We start from the raw sequence: 21,318 nt of genomic DNA on the forward strand, positions 1-21,318 counted from the left end.
CATTCGTCTTCCTGGATGATGCAACATGCACATTTACCATTAGGGACTCTTCTATGAGGACTTAAATCCTTTTGCACCTCAGACTTTTGAATTTTCTCCCCATTTAGAAAAATCTGTTTTTGATTCTTTCTACCAAAGTGCATGACCACACACTTCCTGACACTGTATTCCATCTGCCTCCTCTTTGCACATTATCCTAATGCAAGTCCTTCTGTAGTGCCTCTACTTCCAACACTTCCTGCTCATGCACTTATCAATTTTATCATCCAAATCATTGATGTATAGTGTTAAAAGCAGTCCCAGACCCATGAACCATCACTAGTCACTGGCAGCCAGTCTGAAAAGGATCCCCTTATTCCCACTTTTCACTTCCTGCCAATCAGCAAATGCTCTGTCCATGCTAGTATCTTTCCTGTAATACCCTCAGCACTTTGTTTTGCAGCCTAAGTGCACACCTTATCAAAAGCCTTCTGAAAAAAAATCACACATCCACCAATTTTCCTTTGAAGAAATGACAAGCAAGATGGACAAAGAATTCCAGATGTCAGGCGATGTCTTCCCTGAAGCAAACCCATGCTGACTTTGGCCTATTAACCACATGCCTCCAAGTAACCCAAAACCACATCCTTAATCGACTCCACCATCTTCCCACTGAAGTCAGGCTAATTGGCCTATAATTTCCTTTCTTTTGCCTCACTCCCTTCTTGAAGAGTGGTGTGACATTTGTAATTTTCCAGTCCTCCAGAACCTTTGGCATCAGTCCTGTTTCTCCCCCACAAAGCTTGCTGACTTTCTCACTCAATTGCTCAGATCATATGGTCCTTTCACATCCTGGCCAATTCAAGCTACCAGCAGTGGTGTTGTGGAAGGAGGTACCTTTCAACTTGCTCCTGTTGTCCTCCTTTCTACCCTGTCTATGGCAAAGGGTTTGCAGCATGGTTCTGCAGCACAGTTCTACAAAGGACAGTGGGTGCTGAAGGGCATTAACACGTTAATATGATAAATTTTGAGGATGGGAACATCATGAAAACTGGTCCTTCAGCCTGCTGAGACTGTTCCATTAACCACTCACTTATACTAGCCCTACATTAATATCAGCTTCTGTATTTGCCTCTACCACCATTCCAGGCAGCCACGAATGAGTGGAAAAACTTGCCCCTTAATTCCCTTTTGAACCTACACCCTCTCACTTTCAATGCATGGCCTCTGGTATTGGACATTTCTACCCTGGAAAAAAGATATTCCCCATCTACGCCTCAATCTTATAAACCTCCATCAGATCTCCCCTCAGACTCTGCCACTCCAAGGAAAACAACCCAAGTTTACGGAGCTTCTTGTGATAGCACATGCCCTCTAAACCAGGCAGTATCCTGGTAAACTTAAGCAGAAAACCTACAGCACAATACAGGCCCTTTGGCCCACCTTAGAAATTACTAGGGTTACCCATAGCCCTCTTTTATTAAGCTCCATGTACCTATCCAAAAGTCTCTTAAAAGACCCTATCGTATCTGCCTCCACCACCATCGCCAGCAGCCCATTCCACGCACTCACCACTCTCTGCGCAAAAACACTTACCCCTGACATCTCCTCTGTACCTACTCCTCAGCACCTTAAACCTGTGTCCTCTTGTGGCAACCATTTCAGCCCTGGGAAAAAGCCTCTGATCATGTGGATAGTCAATGTCTATCATCATCTTGCACACCGCTAACAGGTCACCTCTCATCCTCTGTCGCTCCAAGGAGAAAAGGCTGAGTTGACTCAACTGGTTTTCATAAGGCATGCTCCCCAAACCAGGCAACATCCTTGTAAATCTCCTCTGCACCCTTTCTATGGTTTCCAGATCCTTCCATAGTGAGGCAACCAGAACTGATCACAGTACTCTGGGGTCTGACCAGGGTCCTATAGAGTTGTAATATTACCTCTCAGCTCCTAAACTCAATTCCATGATTGATGAAGGCTAATACACCATATGCCTTCTTAACCAGAGTCAACCCGTGCAGCTGCTTTGAGCGTCCTGTGAACTCAGACCCCAAGATCCCTCTGATCCCCCGCACTGCCAAGAGTCTTACTATTAATATTTGCCATCTGCATCAGCCATCATATTTGACCTACCAAAATAAACCACCTCACACGTATCTGGCACTCCATCTGCCACTTCTCAGTCCAGTTTTGCATCCTATCAATGTCCCACTGTAACCTCTGACAGCCCTCCACACTATTCACAACATCCCCAACCTTTGTGTCATCAACAAACTTAATAACCGATCCCTCCACTCCTCATCCAGGGGTCATTTACAAAAATCAAAGAGTAAGGGTCCCAGAACAGATCCCTGAGGCACACCACTGGTCACCAACCTCCATGCAGAATATGACCCATCTATAACCACTCTTTGCTTTGTGGATCCAGAACTGGCTTGCACAGTGAAGGCAATGTTCCCTTGGATCCCATGCCTTCTTACTTTCTCAATAAGCCTTGCATGGGATACCTTATCAAATGCCTTGCTGAAATCCATATACACTACTACATCTACTGCTCTTCCTTCATCAATGTGCTTAGTTACGTCCTCAAAAAAAAAATTCAATCGGGCTCATAAAGCATGACCTCCCTTGACAAAGCCATTCTGACTATTCCTAATCATATTATGCTTCTCCAAATGTTCATAAATCCTGCCTCTCAGGATCTTCTCCATCAGCTTACTGACCACTGAAGTAAGACTCACTGGTCTATAATTTCTTGGGCTGTCTCTACTCCCTTTCTTGAATAAAGGAACAACAACCAGAACCCTTCAATCCTCCAGAACCTCACCCATCCCCATTGATGCTGCAAAGATCATCGCAAGAGGCTCAGCAATCTCCTCCCTCGCATCCCACAGTAGCCTGGGGGTACATCTCATCTGGTCCTGGTGACTTATCCAACTTGATGCTTTCCAAAAGCTCCAGCACATCCTGTTCCTTAATATCTATATGCTCAAGCTTTTCAGTCTGCTGCAAGTCATCACTACAATCACCAAGATCCTTTTCCATAGCAAATACTGAAGGTATTCATTAAGTACATCTATTTCCTCCATTTCCATACACACTTCCCCACTGTCACACTTGATAGGTCTTATTCTTTCATGTCTTATCCTCTTGCTCTTCACATACTTGTAGAATGTGTTGGGGTCTGCCAAGGCCTTCTGGTTCTCCTAATTTCCTCCTTAAGATCCTTCCTGTTAGCTGTATAATCTTCTAGATCTCTAACATTACCTAGCTCTCTGAACCTTTGTAAGCTTTGCTTCCTGACTAGATTTACTACAACCTTTGTACACCACAGTTCCTGTACCCTACCATAACTTCCGTCTCATTGGAACGTACCTATGCAGAATGCCACACAAATATCCCCTGAACATTCGCCACATTTCTTCCATACCTTTCCCTGAGAACATCTGTTCCCAATTTAAGCTTCCAATTTCCTGCCCAATAGCCTCATAATTCCCCTTACTCCAATTAAACACTTTTCTAACTTGTCTGTTCCAATCTCTCTCCAATGCTATTGTAAAGGAGATAGAATTATGATCACCATCTCCAAAATGCTCTCCCACTGAGAGAGCTGACACCTGACCAGGTTTAAGAGGTCTCTCCTCTTGTAGGCTTATCTACATATTGTGTCAAGAAACCTTCCTGAGCACACCTAACAAACTCCACCCCATCTAAACCCCTTGCTCAAGGGAGATGCCAATGGATATTTGGGAAATTAAAATCTCCCATCACGACAACCGTTACTATTACACCTTTGCAGGATCTGTTTCCCTATCTGCTCCTCAATATTCCTGTTCCTATTGGGCAGCCTATATAAAAAAAAAACACCTAGTGAAGTTATTGACCCCTTCCTGTTCCTAACCTCCACCCACATAGACTCTGTAGACAATCCCTCCATGGCGTCCACCTTTTCTGCAGCCGTGACACCATCTCTGATCAATAGTGGCACGCCCCCTCCTCTTTTGCCTCCCTCCCTGTCCTTTGAAACATCTAAACCTCGACACTTGAAGTAACCATTTCTGTCCCTGAGCCATCCAAGTCTCTGTAATGGCCACCACATCATAGCTCCAAGTACTGATCCACACTCTAAGCTCATCCGCTTTGTTCACAATACTCCTTACATTAAAATAGACACATTTCAAACAGTCTGAGTGCGTCCCTTCTGGATCACTTGCCTATCCTCCCTCACACACCGTCTCCAAGCTTTCTCTGTTTGAGAGTCAACCGCTTCTTCACCAGCCTCTTCAGTTCGGTTCCCACCCAACAATTCTAGTTTAAACTCTGCCCAGTAGCCTTAGCAAACCTCCCTGCCAGGATATTGGTCCCCCGGGATTCAAGTGCAACCCACCCTTTTTGTACAGGTCACACTTGCGCCAAAAGAGGTCCCAATGATCCAGAAATCTGAATCCCTGCCCCCTGCTCCAATCCCTCAGCCACACATTTATCCTCCACCTCATTCTATTCCTATACTCACTGTCACATGGCACAGGCAGTAATCCCAAGATCACTACCTTTGCAGTCCTGCTTCTCTATTTCCTTCCTAACTCCCTGCAGTCTGTTTTCAGGACCTCTTCCCTTTTCCTACCTATGTCATTGGTACTAATATGTACCACGACCTCTGGCTCATCTCCCTCCCACTGCAGGATATCATGGACGCGATCTGGAACATCCCAGACTCTGGCACCTGGGAGGCAAACTGCCAGAGTTTCTTTCGTGCATCTGCAGAATCGCCTGTCTGACCCCGCCTAACTATAGAGTCCCGCATCACTACTGCCTTTCTCTTCCTTTCCCTACCCTTCTGAGCCACAGGGCCAAACTCTGCCAGTGGCACGGCCACTGTTGCTTCCCCCAGGTAGGTTGTTTCCCTCCCCCCCCACCACCAACAGTACTCAAGCAGGAATACTTATTGTTCAGGGAGACAGCCACAGGAGTACTCCCTAGTACCTGACTCTGCCCCTTCCCTCTTCTACCTTCTTTTCACCCTCTCCAAAGCCTCAACGTCCTTTTTGTGTGATGACTATTACTGTATGCAATACTCCAGGTGTGGAGTAGCCACAATATTATAAAGCTGCAACATAAGCTGTTGACTTTTGAACTCAATGCCTTGACTGATAAAAGTATTCCATAAGCTTTCTTAACCACCCTGTTGACCTGTATAGCCACTTTCATGGAGCTATGAACTTGGGGCTAGATCCTTACCAGTGCAGCTGAGCAGAGAGATCTTGGGGTTCAAGGATCTACTGTCTTCTTGCATTTACTCTACCAAGGTGCAAAACCTCATTTATCTGGGTTAAACTCCATCTGCTATTTCACTGCCCATATCTGCAACTGATCTATATCACTCTATTCTTTGCCAGTCTTTTGTACCATCCATAACTCCAATCTTGGTATCATCTGTAAGCTTACTAACCCACCCCATCTACATTTTCATCCAGGTATTTATATACATCACAAACAACAGAGGTTTGTGATGTACAAGACCATGTACTTCATACACAGATCCCTACAGAATAGCACTAATTACAGACCTCCAGCTTGAACAAGTGCCTTCAACCACTACCCTGTTTTCTATGTGCAAGCCAGTTCTGAATCCAAGTAGCCAATAGATCCCATGTATGCTAATCTTCTGGAACAGCCTCCCATGAGGGACTTTGTCACATCTTACTAAGATCCATGTAGATAACATTCACTACTCCACCTCAACCTCCCTCATCACCTTGTCAAAAAATAATCAAGTTGGTAAGACACGACCTGCATTAGACAAAGCTATGCCGCTCTTTAATTAGGCCATGGGTTTCCAAATGCTCATACATCCCATCCCCAAGAATTTTCTCTAGCTGTTTCCCTACAAATGATGGGAGACTCATCAATCTATAGTTCCCAGGACTTTCCCTTGTTTTCTTCGAGGTACAACAGTGGCCACTCGCCAATCCTCTAAGACCTTGCCTTTACCAAGAGAGGAAATGAAGATACCGGTCAAGGCCACAGCAATCTTGTCCCTTACCTCCTTCAATAACCTGGGGTAAATCCCATCAGGCTCTGAGACTTACTCACCTTACTCATTAGGAGACCCAACACTTCCTCGACCTCTAAAACACCCCAATATATTTATGCTTTCAGCACTGATCTCCTGGTCCTCCATGTCCTTCTCCTTGGTAAATACTTTAGTATTAAGTGCCTCATTCACATTCTTCACATCCAAGCAATAAGTTCCCCTCTTTATCCTTCAGCAGTCCCATTCTCTCCCTAGTTATCATTTTGATGATATAGACTGCCTTGAGATTCACCTTAATCTGACTTTTCATGGTATCTCCTGGCTTTCCTAATTCCCTTTAGTTCTTTTTGGGCTTCTTTATAATCCTCGTGCTCCACTTGATCCCAATGTCTGAAGCTTTACATACTTTTGCTTTTTCTTCTTGACAATTTATCAGCTCTTGTCATCCAAGATTCCCTTATCTTTCCATCATTGTCCTTCTAATAAGAACACATCTTTCTTGTACTTCATGCAATTGATCTTTAAACAGCCTCTTATATCTCTGATGTGGACTTGCCAGAAAAAGGGCTCCCAATTAACATTTTAGTTCCTGCCTAATGCCCAATTAACCTACCAGTCTGCACATCTTTGTGGGAAGAAACTTACCCTGAAAAAGGTGTGCACGTAAATTCCACAGATAGCACCAGAGGTCAGGATTGAACCAGGTCTCTAGCACTATGTTCTCCTGTGTGGAATTGACATTTAGCATTAAACAGTATTTACAGAACAGACCATTGGTACAATCCTACCTAGCTGTGTCAACCTCCATCTTAAGCCAATGCAGCCATCAACAATAGAGTGTGATGTGATCAAATAGGCAAGGACTCGGCCTTCAAACCCTAATGTTTCAAATATTTCCATCAAGCTACAGTAACTACTTCCCTCCAGTCATTCACTTTTTGATCCAGCTTGCACAACCCTAATTATTACTTCAATATAGCAACACTGACCATTTTGATCACTTGTTCTCAGACGTTTTTGTTTTATCTTTATTTTAACTCATTTATGATCTTGTGAATGCTGTGTCTAAAATGTGCCTATATTGCTGTTGTAAGTTTTTCCACTGCATTTGTGCACATTATTCCAGGCTCCCCGAGATTTGAACTAATGCTTTCAATGCCTTTATCTGCCACGCTAACAGGGATAATCAAACACTTGCATAGTTTTTTTTAAATTTTAAAACATGCTCCAATTAGTTTGTCTGCTCTCTCACTCTTCCCCATTTGTTTATGGCATTTTAAAGCAGTTTATTTTTCTTTTGTAGTTTACACAGAAGGATTCATTTTAGCCGCTGCCAATCTTCCTGGAAATATCTTCTCCATTCTAATGATGGATCTACTGGGAGGCAAGCTCTTGCTCTGTGAGTAACAAACCCTCCAAATTATAAAGGGACTGAAAAATAGACAAAGCAGAGCGGCCCACAATTAACGCAACCACTTACGAGCCCTGTATTTACATAGCATGTCCTAAACTACCTTCAATTGGTCAATATAAAACTGACTATTGTAGATAACACTGTAGATTCTATAATCTGGAGCAACAAAGAAAAAATATGCTGGATAAATTCAGCAAATTCACTTCCAGTCTAGCTGAATGCTTTCTATGCTTACTTTGACCATCAAAACATGGAGAAAAGATCATAATCTCCCACATCCCAAGATGATTCCATGATTTCAGACCCTCAAGGCGACATGCAAGCTGCCTTCAGGAGGGTGAACTCAAGGAAAGCATCCAGCCCAAATGGGATACTTGGCTACATACTAAAGACCTATGCTGATCACCTAGCTGGTGTGTTCAATTTGATCTTTAGCCTCTCACTTTGGCAGTATGTGGTACCAATCTGCTTCAAGCAGGCTTCAATTACACTGGTGCCCAAGAGCACACTGAGCTGCCTCGATCACTGAATGCAAGTGCCACTGGGCGACAGTCATTAAGTGTTTTGAGGAGGTTGGTGATAAAACATTTTAACTCCTGCCTGAGAAGTGACTTGGATCCACTCCAATTTGCCTACTGGAGCAACAGGTCTAGGCAGATACCATCTATGTGGCTCTTCACTCAACTCTGAAGCATTTGAACAGCAAAGATGTACATCACAATGCTCTTCAACTACAGCTAAGCATCCATCCCCCCAAAACTAATAAATAAATTCTGAGACCTTTGCCTCAATACCCCTGTGCAATTGGATCCTAGATTTCCTCACTTGCAGACCCCAGTCAGTTCGGATTGGCAACAACTCCACGATCTCAATCTACACAGGTGCACAAGGTGTGTGCTTAGACCCCTGCTCTACACTTATGACTGGGTGGCTAAACACAACTCCAATGACATACACCACTGACATAGGCAGAATAAAAGGTGATGTATCAGCATACAAGAGGGAGATTGAAAATCTGGCTGAGTGGTGCCATAACAACAACTTCTAACTCAATATCAGCAAGACTGAGGAACTGATTATAGACTTCAGAAGAAGGAAACCAGGTCCATGAGCCAGTTGGTATTGGAAGATCAGAGGTGAAGTTAGTTAGCAACATTAAGTTGCTAGGTCTTATTATTTTAGAGGACCTGTCCAAGGCCCAGCATGCAAATAGAATTACAAAGAAAGCACAGCAGCACCTTTACTTCCTTATGAGTTTGTGGAGCAAACTGGCAAACTTCTACAGATTTGTAGTGGAAAGTATAGTTACTGGCTGCATCACAGCCCAGTATGGAAATATCAATGCTCTTAAATGGAAAATCCTACAAAGTAGTGGATATAGCCAGCCCCTCATGGTTAAAGCCCTCCCCACCAGTGAGCATATCTACACAAAACACTGTCACAGGAAAGCAGCATCTTCCCAGCAAGGACCCTACCATCCAAGGAATGACTTTTCATTGCTGCCATCAGAAAGGTGGTACAAGAGCCTCAGGACTCACCATCAGGGTCAGCAGCAACTCCCATCACTCAACCATTAGGCTCATGAATTCACTTGGCCGATCATTGAAACGTTCCCACAACCAACAGAGTCACATTCAAGCAGTCATCTCACGTTCTCAATATTGCTTTTTGTTATTGAATTTGCACTGTTTGCCGTCTTCTGCACTCTGGTTGATCACCTCAGTTGGACAGTCTTTGATTATAGTTATTCTATAGATTTGATTAGTATGCCCACAAGAAAATGAATCTCAGGGTTGTGCAGGGTGACATACATATACTTTTATTTTGAACTTTAAGTTGGGCGACATTTGTGGAGGGAAATGGCCAATGTTTAGGTACAGATCCTTCATCTGGACTTTTGTATAAAGTGTCACAGCCAACTTACAGCAAACTGAGAAACTGATCAGTGTTGTTGGTTGCAAGATAAAATTTGGTCAGAAAAATTAAGTGTGTGGATTTTGATTCTATACTGAAATATATAGTGACCTGACATTAACCAAGAAACATTTCTAGCTTAACCAATCTTCCTCCAAAATCTGCAATTTTCTCAGTCCTGGCAATCTCCTCTTTTGCTCCCTCTAGTACAATCCCATCATTCTTGTCAGGAGTGCATCCATAAGCTTTGTAAAAGCCAGCATTGTCAGCTGTAGCACATCCTTCCAACTCTTATTTTATGCCTCAGATAGTGAAGAAATCAACCCTTGTACTCTTTAAAACCTTGTCGACATCTCTAGCTACCTCCGAGATATGAACAAACTCCATGGTCATTTTTGTTCTCCACACCACTTAATATCCTTTTTATTCATAGAGATACACCATAGAGAAATGGGTCATACAACCCACCAACTGTACCAAAGTTACTGCTTAATGATGAGAATCTCTAGTAGGGAAGATACTTTGAACAGTAATCTGTTTTTTGCTAATAGTAGCCAGTTATTGATATTATATCAGACCCCAAAGTTCAGTTTTCCCCCCTCAATTTTCACTATGCCAAGCTCAAATGTGCTAAATGAGACAATGGGTTAAGCAATCAAGTTAAGCAGGAGCAGATCCCTTTTTGACCACTTGTTCTGCATGAAGTTCCAAGGATCAAGTTTTAGAGACCAATTAGGGATCCTTTCAACTTTGAATATCTTGTGTACTCTTACAAAGAAAGGGAAAAGATCAACATTAATTGCATTTAATTATTATTTCTCTCCTAGGTGCAAGCCTGTTTCTATCAGGTCTCAGTGTGTTCTTCATCTGGGAAGTAAAGACAAAAAGCCAGAGCTTGATTATGTCATGTGTGTTCAGTGCCATCTCAGTTATTGCCTGGAATTCACTTGATGTCATTGGGTTAGAATTATACCCAACTCACTTGAGGTAAGTTACTGTCAGGTGGGAGGATTCTTGCAGATTGTTACATGCTTGACAACTACTTAAAGCTCATTTTCAAATCTTTACTCTTTGTAATCCAGGAAGCCCCGAGTATTAGTCTATTGTTATTAATATAGTAGGCTTAGATTTGACTAATGCATTAGTGCTTTGAAATTTTTTTCCCTATGCTTTTAATGGATCCAGTAAGGATAACATTTTGTATTAGTATCTACACTAAGAGCCTATAAAAAGATCCCTGCTGTTTTTTCTACAACACCCTACAGGTTAAACTTGTTCTTAGCATTTACCTCAAAGTAGAGAACTTGTGCACACACATGCTGTTTATGGTGATCTGGACTTGGGACTAGTCCTTTCTAATTCAAAGAGCCTGCTCTCTCATTTAAGCTTAGTTTACCAGACTACAATCTGCATGCTGCATTACTTCTACCCATGGTACCTTTCACACCCTCTGCAGCTCCAACAGCATATTGCAATAATTAAAGTAGCAACAATGCATAGACAGCCTCTAAGCTTTTCAACTTTACTTAAATGCATATTGTTTAATTCCTGCATTTAATAGCACAAAAAATGTAATGCAATGCAATGCTATAGAACTTGCTGTGATTAAGTGTTTAACATGGTTTAGTGTAGGTCTTCCTACTGAATGAGCTGACCAGGTTCTGAACATTTCTGGATTCTGATATTGGAGTCCAGTTGGAAAATAAACTTGCTCAATTTCCTAGTGCAATAGCTGCTGCAACTGCACTGGCAGTGTATGACTGCAAAACTGCAGGTATAACATTAAATATGAACAAAATCTTTGTTTTAATAAGGCTGTTCAAGATTTTATGCAACTTATTCTCTTGATATGACAATTAATGTCAAATTTAAAATCGAACTTGCATGTTTCTTTGACAGGTCATCTGCCTTTGGCGTATTCAGTGGCATCAGCCGAATCGCATCCATTTTGGGAAATGTTGCATTTGGGCAGCTCGTTGATGTGAACTGCACTGTGCCCATTCTTCTGGTAGCACTAATACTATTCATAGGGAGTCTGGCTGGCTTAAAATTGCCTCACATCAAGAACAAGGAATTAAGCTGATAGAATGTTCAATATGATTGTGCCAGGTCATAGTTCATTTGGGATCCAGTTGTTGCCTATTAAGATTTTGTTGCATCTTCTATACAATTCTACTCAAGTATGGAGGCAGGGTAAAGATTGTATCATAAGGCAGCAACAGACCACACAAAATTACAGTACAAGTGGCATAAAAAAATTTTGCCACATAGCCACTGTTTAAGGGGTAGGAGATAGGTTACAAAGTTGTACAGCAGGAGTGGATTAAATGGCTCTTGATGAAGACTTGTAGTTCATAGATCCATTTAAGGGTCAACAATAACAAAAAACAAACTTAGCTTTAGCATCATCCTACCATGGCACCTCCTTGATGCAGTTGTAATGCTACTGCATTGCAATGTTTTTATAATCTAAGCACTTTCCCTTCTCCAGCAACAGCCTCCATGCTGATCAAAAAGTAACCAGTTTTCAGTCAAATTATACTATCTGGTAAAAGTTTTCTGAAACATTTATCCAAGTACCAGTACAACTCTGTCTTTTACAAGCATTTAGCAATCATATACAAGTTATTTGTATTTGACTAAAGAATGACAGAATCTTTGTACCGTGGCAAAAATGTAATCGGCTTTTCCAGTTGCACTGTAACTACCTTTGCTGAAGTTCCTTCCCTGTACAACTGCACTTAGTGATCTTTTGTGATGTGCTTAGTGTACATTGTCAGTTACATGCGACAACTAGTTGTACGTGAATGCACTCAAAAAGGAACAATACATCCAATATAGAGTTTACGTTTTAGAACAGAGAACCTACAGCACAATATAGGCCCTTCGGCCCACACAGTTGTGCCGAACATGTCTCTACCTTAGAAATTACTAGGCTTACCCATAAGCCCTCTATTTTTCTAAGCTCCATGTACCTGTCCAAAAGTCTCTTAAAAGACCCTATCGTATCCACCTCCACCACCATTGCTGGCAGCCCATTCCACGCACTCACCACTGTGTTAAAAAAAAAACAAAACTTATCCCTGACAACTCCTCTGTACCTACTCCCCAGCACCTTAAACTTATGTCCCCTTGTGGCAACCATTTCAGCCCTGGGAAAAAGCCTCTGACTATCCACACGATCAATGCCCATCTTATACATCTGTATCAGGGCACCTCTCATCCTCCCATTGGTCCAAGGAGAAAAGGCCAAGTTCACTCAACCTGTCTTCCTAAGGGCATGCTCCCCAATCCAGGCAACAGCCTTGTAAATCTCCTCTGCACTCTATGGTTTCCACATCCTTCCTGTAGTGAGGAGACCAGAACTGAGCACAGTACTCCAAGTGGGGCCTAACTATGGTCCTATATAGCTGCAACATTACCTCTCAGCTCCTAAATTCAATACTATGATTGATGAAGGCCAATACACTGTATGCCTTCTTAACCACAGAGTCAACCTGCACAGCTGCTTTGAGCATCCTATGTACTCAGACCCCAAGATCCCTCTGATCCTCCAAACTGCCAAGAGTCTATCATTAATACTAGAATTAATTTAAAAATACACTTGGACTAAGATGTTAACTGTCCTGTGCTCTCACCAGTGGGATCATCAGTTGATCTGCCACTTGTCTCCAGGAGTTTCGGCCCACTTATGATCAAGACTCCCGAGGTGGTGGGCCAGCAGTACTAAAGTACCACCTCCCACTGGTGAGCTTAAAAACTTGGCATCTGCTTCTATCAGAGTTGTTGGTCGCTTCCATCCAACAGATAGACCCCTGAAGAGTAGACTATGCAACTACTGAAGGGTTTGCAAAAGATACACTGTCCAACTATCTGCCCCTCTGGACATACTTAGTCCACACCCATCATGATCCTGTCTCTGCTGCCTCAGCTACAGCCCTGCTGGTTGACTTGCTCTCTTCTGGTGAAGCCAAGGTCACGCAGCCATTTCTGGAAAGTGAACGCAATAAAGCCACAGCAACCTACTTCGAATGGATAGCATGAGACCTTCCACCCTCTGATCTTATTTCTGCATACTTGTTTAACTTGTGCTCATGGGCTTCATCGATGTTGTCTTCCCAGGGGACTGAGTTCACTAATAACCACTTCTCTTCTGGTGTCAGACCATACAATTATATCTGAACGCAATGTGGTGAAAGCTATTTGCTCCGGGAAACTGTCTTTCCCATGCAGGCCGACCTTGACACACCAATCATTAGCTGAAGAAAGTATGCTTGATCATGGGCTTGCGTTGTACACCCTTGACTTGGAGCCTTCTTTCACAAATTATATGCAATGTTCTGTTCAGAATGGGGCATGAGATAAGTCGTGCTGCAGTACTCCGCTCAACCACTTCTGTTCTCAAAGTTGTAACATTGTTGTATCTCCACATGTACATGCCACTGGAAAGATTGACTCTGCATGCACTCAAAATATGTTGGTGTTCCCTTCTTTCCACAAGCAGCACACTTGTCTATCTTCATACCAGGTGCTGAGGTTGGCAGGTGTTGGAAGCAGGTCGTACGCTGCTCTGCATAGAAAAGAAATGCAGAGCGGTTCCATCTGCCACAGAACATTCCTAGTTAGCTGTCATTATTCAACGCTTTCCCACCAGGTCCAAGCCCCTTGTTTGGCCAGGCCAGCTGTTTTAGCTAACTTCTTTTCTACCTCTCGTATTTCTTGCGTTACAAGCTCACGGCACTGCTTACCTGTAGAAGATGACCACCACTTGTGGGTTGTCCATCTAAGTCCTTGGTGAACTAGCTGGGTAGCCCCAACTGTCCTCTTGTGCTTCAACCTGGGCTCTGCCTCATCAACTGCTACATGGGCTGACCACTTCCTGCCTGATTTCACATCCAGCTGGGTGTTCTTGATGACAGGGTCTTTTGAGTCTCGAAGCATCAAGAATGATCTTACCTTGGCTACCTTGACCTCTTCAGCAAGGGAATGAACCGGGATGGTAAGCTTTGTCTGGTTACTGTGGATTGCAACATTGGTGAGGCTGCTCGGTGCTACTGCAAGCCACTTCTTCACATACTTTATCTTCTGTTCCATTGTCTCAACATGGGACATTGCCACTTCATAGACAGTCAGTGGCCACATTATCTGTGGCATCAGTCCGTACTGCGAGCACCATAACTTCAACTTGCCAGGCAAGCCCCACTTGTCGACAGATATCAGACCTCTGCTGATCTGTTCTCCTGTCTCTTGAACCCCCTTGGTGTCTCTCAGCTCCTCTGTGTACCATTACCCGAGGCTCTTAACTGGTTGGACCTGAGTGGATAGAATCTCCTCTCCACAAAGGGTGAAATGAAAGTCAACTAGCTTTCCTCTAAGAACAAGGCTCCTTGACTTCTTGGTCTTGAACTTCATTCTTCCCCAATCCATTAGCTCCGAGTCGAGATAGTACACTTTCCACTGCCTCTGTGCTAGGACCAAAAGGGTGAGATCATCCATGAATGCTCGTATTGGTGGTAACTCCCCTCTGCCATCAAGTGCGCCACCTGGTCCCACTGATTCTGCAGCCCTCACAATAACCTCCATGGCTAACACAAAAAGGATGGGTGAAATTGCACATCCCATTGGGATTCCAAATTCCAAGCTCTGCCACCTAGTTGTAAACTGCTGAGTGGAAAACCTCATCTGGAAAACATTGTAGTACTGCATAACAAAGTTCCTCAACTTAGCAGAAATCCTTAGGAATTCCATCGCAAACTCAATCAGGGCATGGGGAACAGAACCATACGCACTTGCCAGATCAAGCCAAACTACAGCCAGATTTCTTCTCAACCTTTTCGACTCCTGGATGGTATGCCATATCATACTAGAATGTTCAAGGCATCCCGGGAAGGCTGGTATTCCTACCTTCTGCACAGATATATTTACCAATCCATTCTCTACCACAAAATCTCTACCACAAATGAAGATATTCTTTCTGCTAGAATGCCAAACAATCTTCCCCTCTCCATTCAGGAGTGAAATTGGTCAGAACTGATTTAACGTAGTAGAATTCACTTCCTTCAGCAGGTACACTCCTTCAGCCTCATTCCATGAGGAAAGAACAACACTGTCTCCACACCACCTTTAACAATCGCCACAAGTATTTCCTCAGTCTTCACACTTCCTGAACACCTTATACAGCGCTGCATTAGGTCCTGGCACTGAACCCGACCTTGCCTTTCTGATGAACCGTTTGACTTCTGCCAGTTTGGGTTCTGACAGATCAAACTTCACTCTTGGCTCAGTAGGCTTCACAAGCCCTGAAATGTCAAGCTAAGGAGCTTCCCACTGTTCGTTAGAGCAAGTGCTTGCCAGTTTCTTGTTCTTCAAGTTCTTGTTGAGAGATGTTAAGCTGCCCACTTTCACTTTGTTCAATTTCTTTGTGAACTGGTGAGGGTTCCCAAAGAACGACTTTCTTGCCTTCTCTCTCTTCTTATGTTTTGACTGCACGACGGAGCAATGCTAACTTTAATCGAAAATGCTCTCAGAGATCAGCAAGCCCTGGCTTGGCACCTTACTTGCTACCTTCCACCTGTCTCAATGATCTAAGCTCTCTCCTCAACCTAAAAATCTCCTTCTGGCACATGCTTGGTGTTCTTGTAGGCTTTGCTTTCTTCAACTCAACCAAACCAAACTGGTACTTTCCAACGTCGTAAATCATATCGCCCAGCACTTCCAACTTTCCCTTTGATGTTCCCATAAGAGTGTCCTCCAACATCATACTGATATCCTCAAACACACACCAAGCCCTCTCATCTGCCATTGCTGGCCACTTGACCTTCCTCTTCTCTACCTCACCACTGCCATCATGCAAAGGATCTACCTGGGTACTGTGGTCTGAAACCTGACCTGGGTTATCTCTTGTCTGACCTGGAGTATGACTACTCTCTCCAGAGCAAATTGCTGTGGCTTGTGAATCAGTGGTTGAAAAGACCACATCTGTGCTTGAAGTAATTTCATCTTCATCTACTGGGATATTCTGCCATATTTGACTTACCAAAATGAACCACTTCACACTTATCCGGGTTGAACTCCATCTGCCACTTCTCAGCCCAGTTTTGCATCCTATCAAAGTCCCACTATAACCTCTGACAGCCCTCCACACTATCCACAACATCCCCAACCTTTGTGTCATCAGCAAACTTAACCCATCCCTCCACTTCCTCATCCAGGGGTCATTTATAAAAGTCACGAAGAGTAGGGGTCCCAGAACAGATCCCTGAGGCACACCAGTGGTCACCAATCTCCATGCAGAATATGACCTGTCTACAACCATTCTTTGCCTTCCGTGGGCAAACCAGTTCTGGATCCACAAAGCAATGTCCTCTTGGATCCATTCCTCCTTACTTTCTCAATAAGCCTTGCATGGGGTACCTTATCAAATGCCTTGCTGAAATCCATATACACTACATCTACTGCTCTTCCTTATCAATGTGTTTAGTCACATCCTCAAAAAATTCAATCAGGCTCGTAAGGCACAACCTGCCTTTGACAAAGCTATGCTATTCCTAATCATATTATGCCTCTCCAAATGTTCATAGATCCTGCCTCTCAGGATCTTCTCCATCAATTTACCAACCACTGAAGTAAGACTCACTGGTCTGTAGTTTCCTGGGCTATCTCTACTCTTTCTTGAATAAGGGAACAACATCCACAACCTTCCAAAACCTCTCTCATTCCCATTGATGATGCAAAGATCATCGCCGGAGGCTCAGCAATCTTCTCCCTCACCTTCCACAGTAGCCTGGGGGTACATCTCATCCAGTCCCAGCAACTTACCCAACTTGATGCTTTCCAAAAGCTCCAGCACATCCTCTTTCTTAATATCTACATGCTCAAGTTTTTCAGTCTGCTGCAAATCATCACTACAATCATCAAGATCCTTTTCCATAGTGAATACTGAAGTATTCATTAAGTACCTCTGCTATTTCCCTGGTTCCAAACACACTTGATAGGTCCTATTCTTTCACATGTTATCCTCCTGCTCTTCACATACTTGTAGAATGCCTTGGGGTTTTCCTTAATCCTGCCCGCCAAGCCCTTCTCATGGCCCCTTCTGGCTCTCCTAATTTCCTAAGCACCTTCCTGTTAGCCTTATAATCTTCTAGATCTCTCCATTACCTAGCTCTCTGAACCTTTTCTTTTAAGCTAATTTCCTGCCCAATAGCCTCACAATTCCCCTTACTCCAATTAAACACTTTTCTAACTTGTCTGTTTCTCTCTCCCCAATGCTATTGTAAAGGATATAGAATTATGATCATCATCTCCAAAATGCTCTCCCACTGAGATCAGACACCTGACCAGGTTCATTTCCCAATACCAAATCAAGTACAGTCTCTCCTCTTGTAGGCTTATCTACATATTGTGCTAAGAAACCTTCCTAAACACACCTAACAAACTCCACCCCATCTAAGCCCCTTGCTCTAGGGAGATGCCAATCGATATTTTGGAAATTAAAAACTTCCATCACAACAACTCTTATTATTACACCTTTCCAAGATGTGTCTCTATCTGCTCCTCGATATCCCTGTTACTATTGTGCGGTTTATAAAAAACACCAAGTTATTGACCCCTTCCTGTTCCTAACCTCCACCCACAAAGACTCCGTAGTCAATCCCTCCATGACATCCACCTTTTCTGCAGCCGTGACACTATCTCTGATCAACAATGCCACACCCCCCCCACCTCTTTTGCCTCCTTCCCTGTCCGTTCTGAAAAATCTAAAACTCAGCACTTGAAGTAACCATTAATAGAATTAAAACCAGAGGTAGCATTCACATGCACACCCTGGAACAATTAACAGCCAGAACTTTGTGGAAAGGTGTAGTATGAAGTAGAATACGCAGAACACAAGCAACTGTCCACAACAGAAGGACTTAAGATTTGAAGCACTTGGATTCATAGCCAAATTTAATGCTGCAAGTCAATTCCACTGAAATCTTAAACAGAAGTCATTTTTCATTTGCTCTCAGCCAATGTTCTTTGACCCTCAAATTCACCAGGTAAACCAAAACCTAACATGAGAAATTTATCAAGGAAAATTGAATCTTGATTTAAGATATTTTTAGGAACTACTGTAGTAGACCAACAGCAATAAATCAAATAAGGACAATAAAATTACTCCATAACATACTGTGAACATGGGTTTTTATTCCATTTGGGTTTTACTTACAGCAAGTCTGGGTGTCAATGGCCAGTATACTCCATTAATTGGTCATGGCTACACTGAAGGATTGCTACAATTTAGTCATTGCAGTTTAGCAATACACCAGACAGATTACTGGGGCATCTGGCCATTATGTATAACATAGGCTCCTTTTTACCTCTAGTTGAGTGGAAGCAGTGTGATTTTTTTCACTGTATTGGTACATTAGACATGTTCCACACTTGTTTCAACTACTTTTTTTGACCAACATTAACAGCTTACTCCACATCTTCAGGTAACTGCAGTCACACCTGCATACCACCACAGTGAGGTAGAGACCTTACTAATGCTCAACAGTAGCTGGGCGAGTGACAAGGCAACAGCTCAGCAAAAAAAAAAGTTAAGGACACTGGTTCTTTGGCACACAGCTTCAGATCAAAAACCACAAGAGTAAAAACCTCTTCAAGTAACTTGGAGATTCAAGCAGCTGCTCAGCAATAGCTTCATCCTTTTCAACAATAAAGAGCAACTGCCCAAAAGGGGACAAAACCAGAAACTCAGCCTGGCCCGGCCATGAAACCCCTTCTGCTCAAGTACAAAAAAAAAGTGAGAATGGTGATTTAAAAACCTCTACCTACCCATAGTGCAAATTAAAAAGTGCAAAGAACATCTTAAAACTATGTACAGCAGCTCAAATGTCGTTATTTCAGTCCAGTTTCTAATCCATAAATCCACACCAATGGTTGCAAACGTCTTGATTTACAACAATGACCCAGGGTCCATAATAGCAGCCCCAGACAAAAATGTTAAAAGCCGCCAGGAAAGAGTCACGGTTGTGTTTGACCAAAACATTTTAACTGGTCAAAAAAAATAATGAAGCCTTGAAAAGGCAGTTGCATCTGTAAAAACTGAGCGTAAAATATTGAATTTGATTGCTAAATAAAGCACTTCCTCTGCCTTGTAGTCAAGTAAAAAACCGGCTGAATATTCACCAGTATTTGCGGTCCTGATGGGGGAAAAAAATTTAAAGGCACTGTATGGCAACCGCTAGTGGAAAGATAATGAACTTGCAACATTGTCAAAATGCAAGGAATGTAAAAAAGCCTAAAAATCTAAATGTGAAGCCATTTGCTTCAACACCTTCAAGACCTGGCTATCACCTCTGTGCAGAACTTTTGTCTGGGAACTGCTTTGGTGGGCCCCAAAACCCCATGGAATTCACTGTGCAGAGTGCGATTGTGAATATTAAACAGCAAATAGCAAGTGCAGGAGTGAACTTCAGTCCATAATTGCTGTTCCCAGTCTGAGCCAATACCAGCTCACTCAACTCAAATCACACACTTTCTGCGATTTTAGCTGGAATCACGGTTCTTCTGATTGCGCATCAACGGACGGTGATGGCGGAGAACCTCTAGGGAGTGCTGCCACTGCCAGCATGAACGACAGAAATATCTGAAGCAAACCTGTGAAAACACAGGACATTAATTGTTTAATTACTGGTCTGAACCAAGCTGATTTTATACATTTGCTATATACTGGAGTATTTAAATTTCCATTATTTACTTCAAATTCAACATGCACCAAGTGTAATCAAAATATCCATTCGGTTGCAAGTCAGAGGTTATTTAAAACCTCCAAGCCATTACTAGGGTGTAATGTCAGGACACAAGAACATTGATATGACTCACTAATATAACAAACACCAGCAGACTTAAGACACTTACTGCAGCTGCTTGAAAAATCAAAATGACTGCATATTCAAAATAAAATAATGCTGCAAGTACGCACGTCAGCAAGTGGGAATAGGAAGTAGTGTTTTAAGTTAAAGACCTTTCAAGTTCAGAGAATAGTTGTGCTCCGAGGGATGTGGCTCGACTTGCTGAGTACTTCCAACACTTCCTATTACAGCTTATTAACCCATTTATCCATACATCATTTAAAACTGCAGTCATTAGCATTCCCTTTGAAATTAGAATAAAAGGCATAAGCATGTTCACAATACTAAAGAATTCCTGTTAATGATATAATTGGCAAGATTCTTGTACGTCAAGAAAACTTACTGGATCTCTGCAAAAGAACGGTCCTGGTTGAGTACTGCATGCTTGGCACATGGAGTCCTCTAGGTATGGATCAATCTGCACCTTTAATCAAGAAATATTTCAATTAGTCAAATATTTTATTCCTCTAAATATTAGCAACTTAAAAACACAATTTACCTTCTTTGTGAACTTTGGAGTCTTTATCTCTACAAAGGCAGCTCCAACTGCATTCAAGTAACTGCGTTGGTTATTAAAGGTGACTCGACCAGAACCTAAATACAAATCAAGCTAAAGATTCAATTAGCCACCAAAACATCAACAATGAATTCAATGATTTAAAAACTTTGATACTTGTCAGACTTTTCAAAGCATCATGTACAAACTACTTGCATTTCAATTGTTTAGTAATCCTTTAATATTCCTTGGAGCAAAATTACATTTATTCTGAATCCCAGATCATGTCTTCAACCTTTCAAAACAACCACCAAATGAAAACAAGATTTTGATATGTCACACAAAGTTTGCATCATGCAAATTTGATCATTGCATTAAACGCCAAGGGGAAAAACAGCTTTGATTTTGTTGAACAATTTAACCATTGGGAGCTACTGGCAACTCTATCCCATTTATAGGCTTGAAACTAAACAATGGTTCTTTGGCATAATATCCGTGTCCCTTTCCAGACTTTGGGAAAACAATCTTTACAAGTACATTGGTACCTCTGAAGGATATCACTAGGAACAAGTACACTAAC

General features: G+C 42.5%; 2 protein-coding genes across 11 annotated transcripts in view; one reads left to right on the top strand and one right to left on the bottom strand.

Annotated features, from left to right (window-relative positions):
• sv2 (synaptic vesicle glycoprotein 2) overlaps positions 1-19,398 on the top strand; it is a 105,966-nt gene extending 86,568 nt beyond the window's left edge. For all 4 annotated transcript variants that reach the window (XM_063070892.1, XM_063070894.1, XM_063070893.1 and 1 more), the window contains exons 11-13: positions 7,317-7,412; positions 10,169-10,328; positions 11,241-19,398. In XM_063070892.1, the coding sequence (XP_062926962.1) occupies positions 7,317-7,412; positions 10,169-10,328; positions 11,241-11,424 (440 nt within the window). In that variant the 3' untranslated portion in view covers positions 11,425-19,398. The remainder of the gene's footprint in view (positions 1-7,316; positions 7,413-10,168; positions 10,329-11,240) is intronic.
• A 143-nt stretch (positions 19,399-19,541) lies between these two features.
• cpeb1a (cytoplasmic polyadenylation element binding protein 1a) overlaps positions 19,542-21,318 on the bottom strand; it is a 111,937-nt gene continuing 110,160 nt past the window's right edge. For all 7 annotated transcript variants that reach the window (XM_063070888.1, XM_063070886.1, XM_063070887.1 and 4 more), the window contains 3 exons: positions 20,742-20,836; positions 20,586-20,666; positions 19,542-19,988 (listed from right to left, as the gene is read on the bottom strand). In XM_063070888.1, the coding sequence (XP_062926958.1) occupies positions 19,878-19,988; positions 20,586-20,666; positions 20,742-20,836 (287 nt within the window). In that variant the 3' untranslated portion in view covers positions 19,542-19,877. The remainder of the gene's footprint in view (positions 19,989-20,585; positions 20,667-20,741; positions 20,837-21,318) is intronic.

The sequence above is a fragment of the Mobula hypostoma genome, chromosome 18, assembly GCF_963921235.1.
Source record: "Mobula hypostoma chromosome 18, sMobHyp1.1, whole genome shotgun sequence".
NCBI classification, from domain to species: domain Eukaryota; kingdom Metazoa; phylum Chordata; class Chondrichthyes; order Myliobatiformes; family Myliobatidae; genus Mobula; species Mobula hypostoma.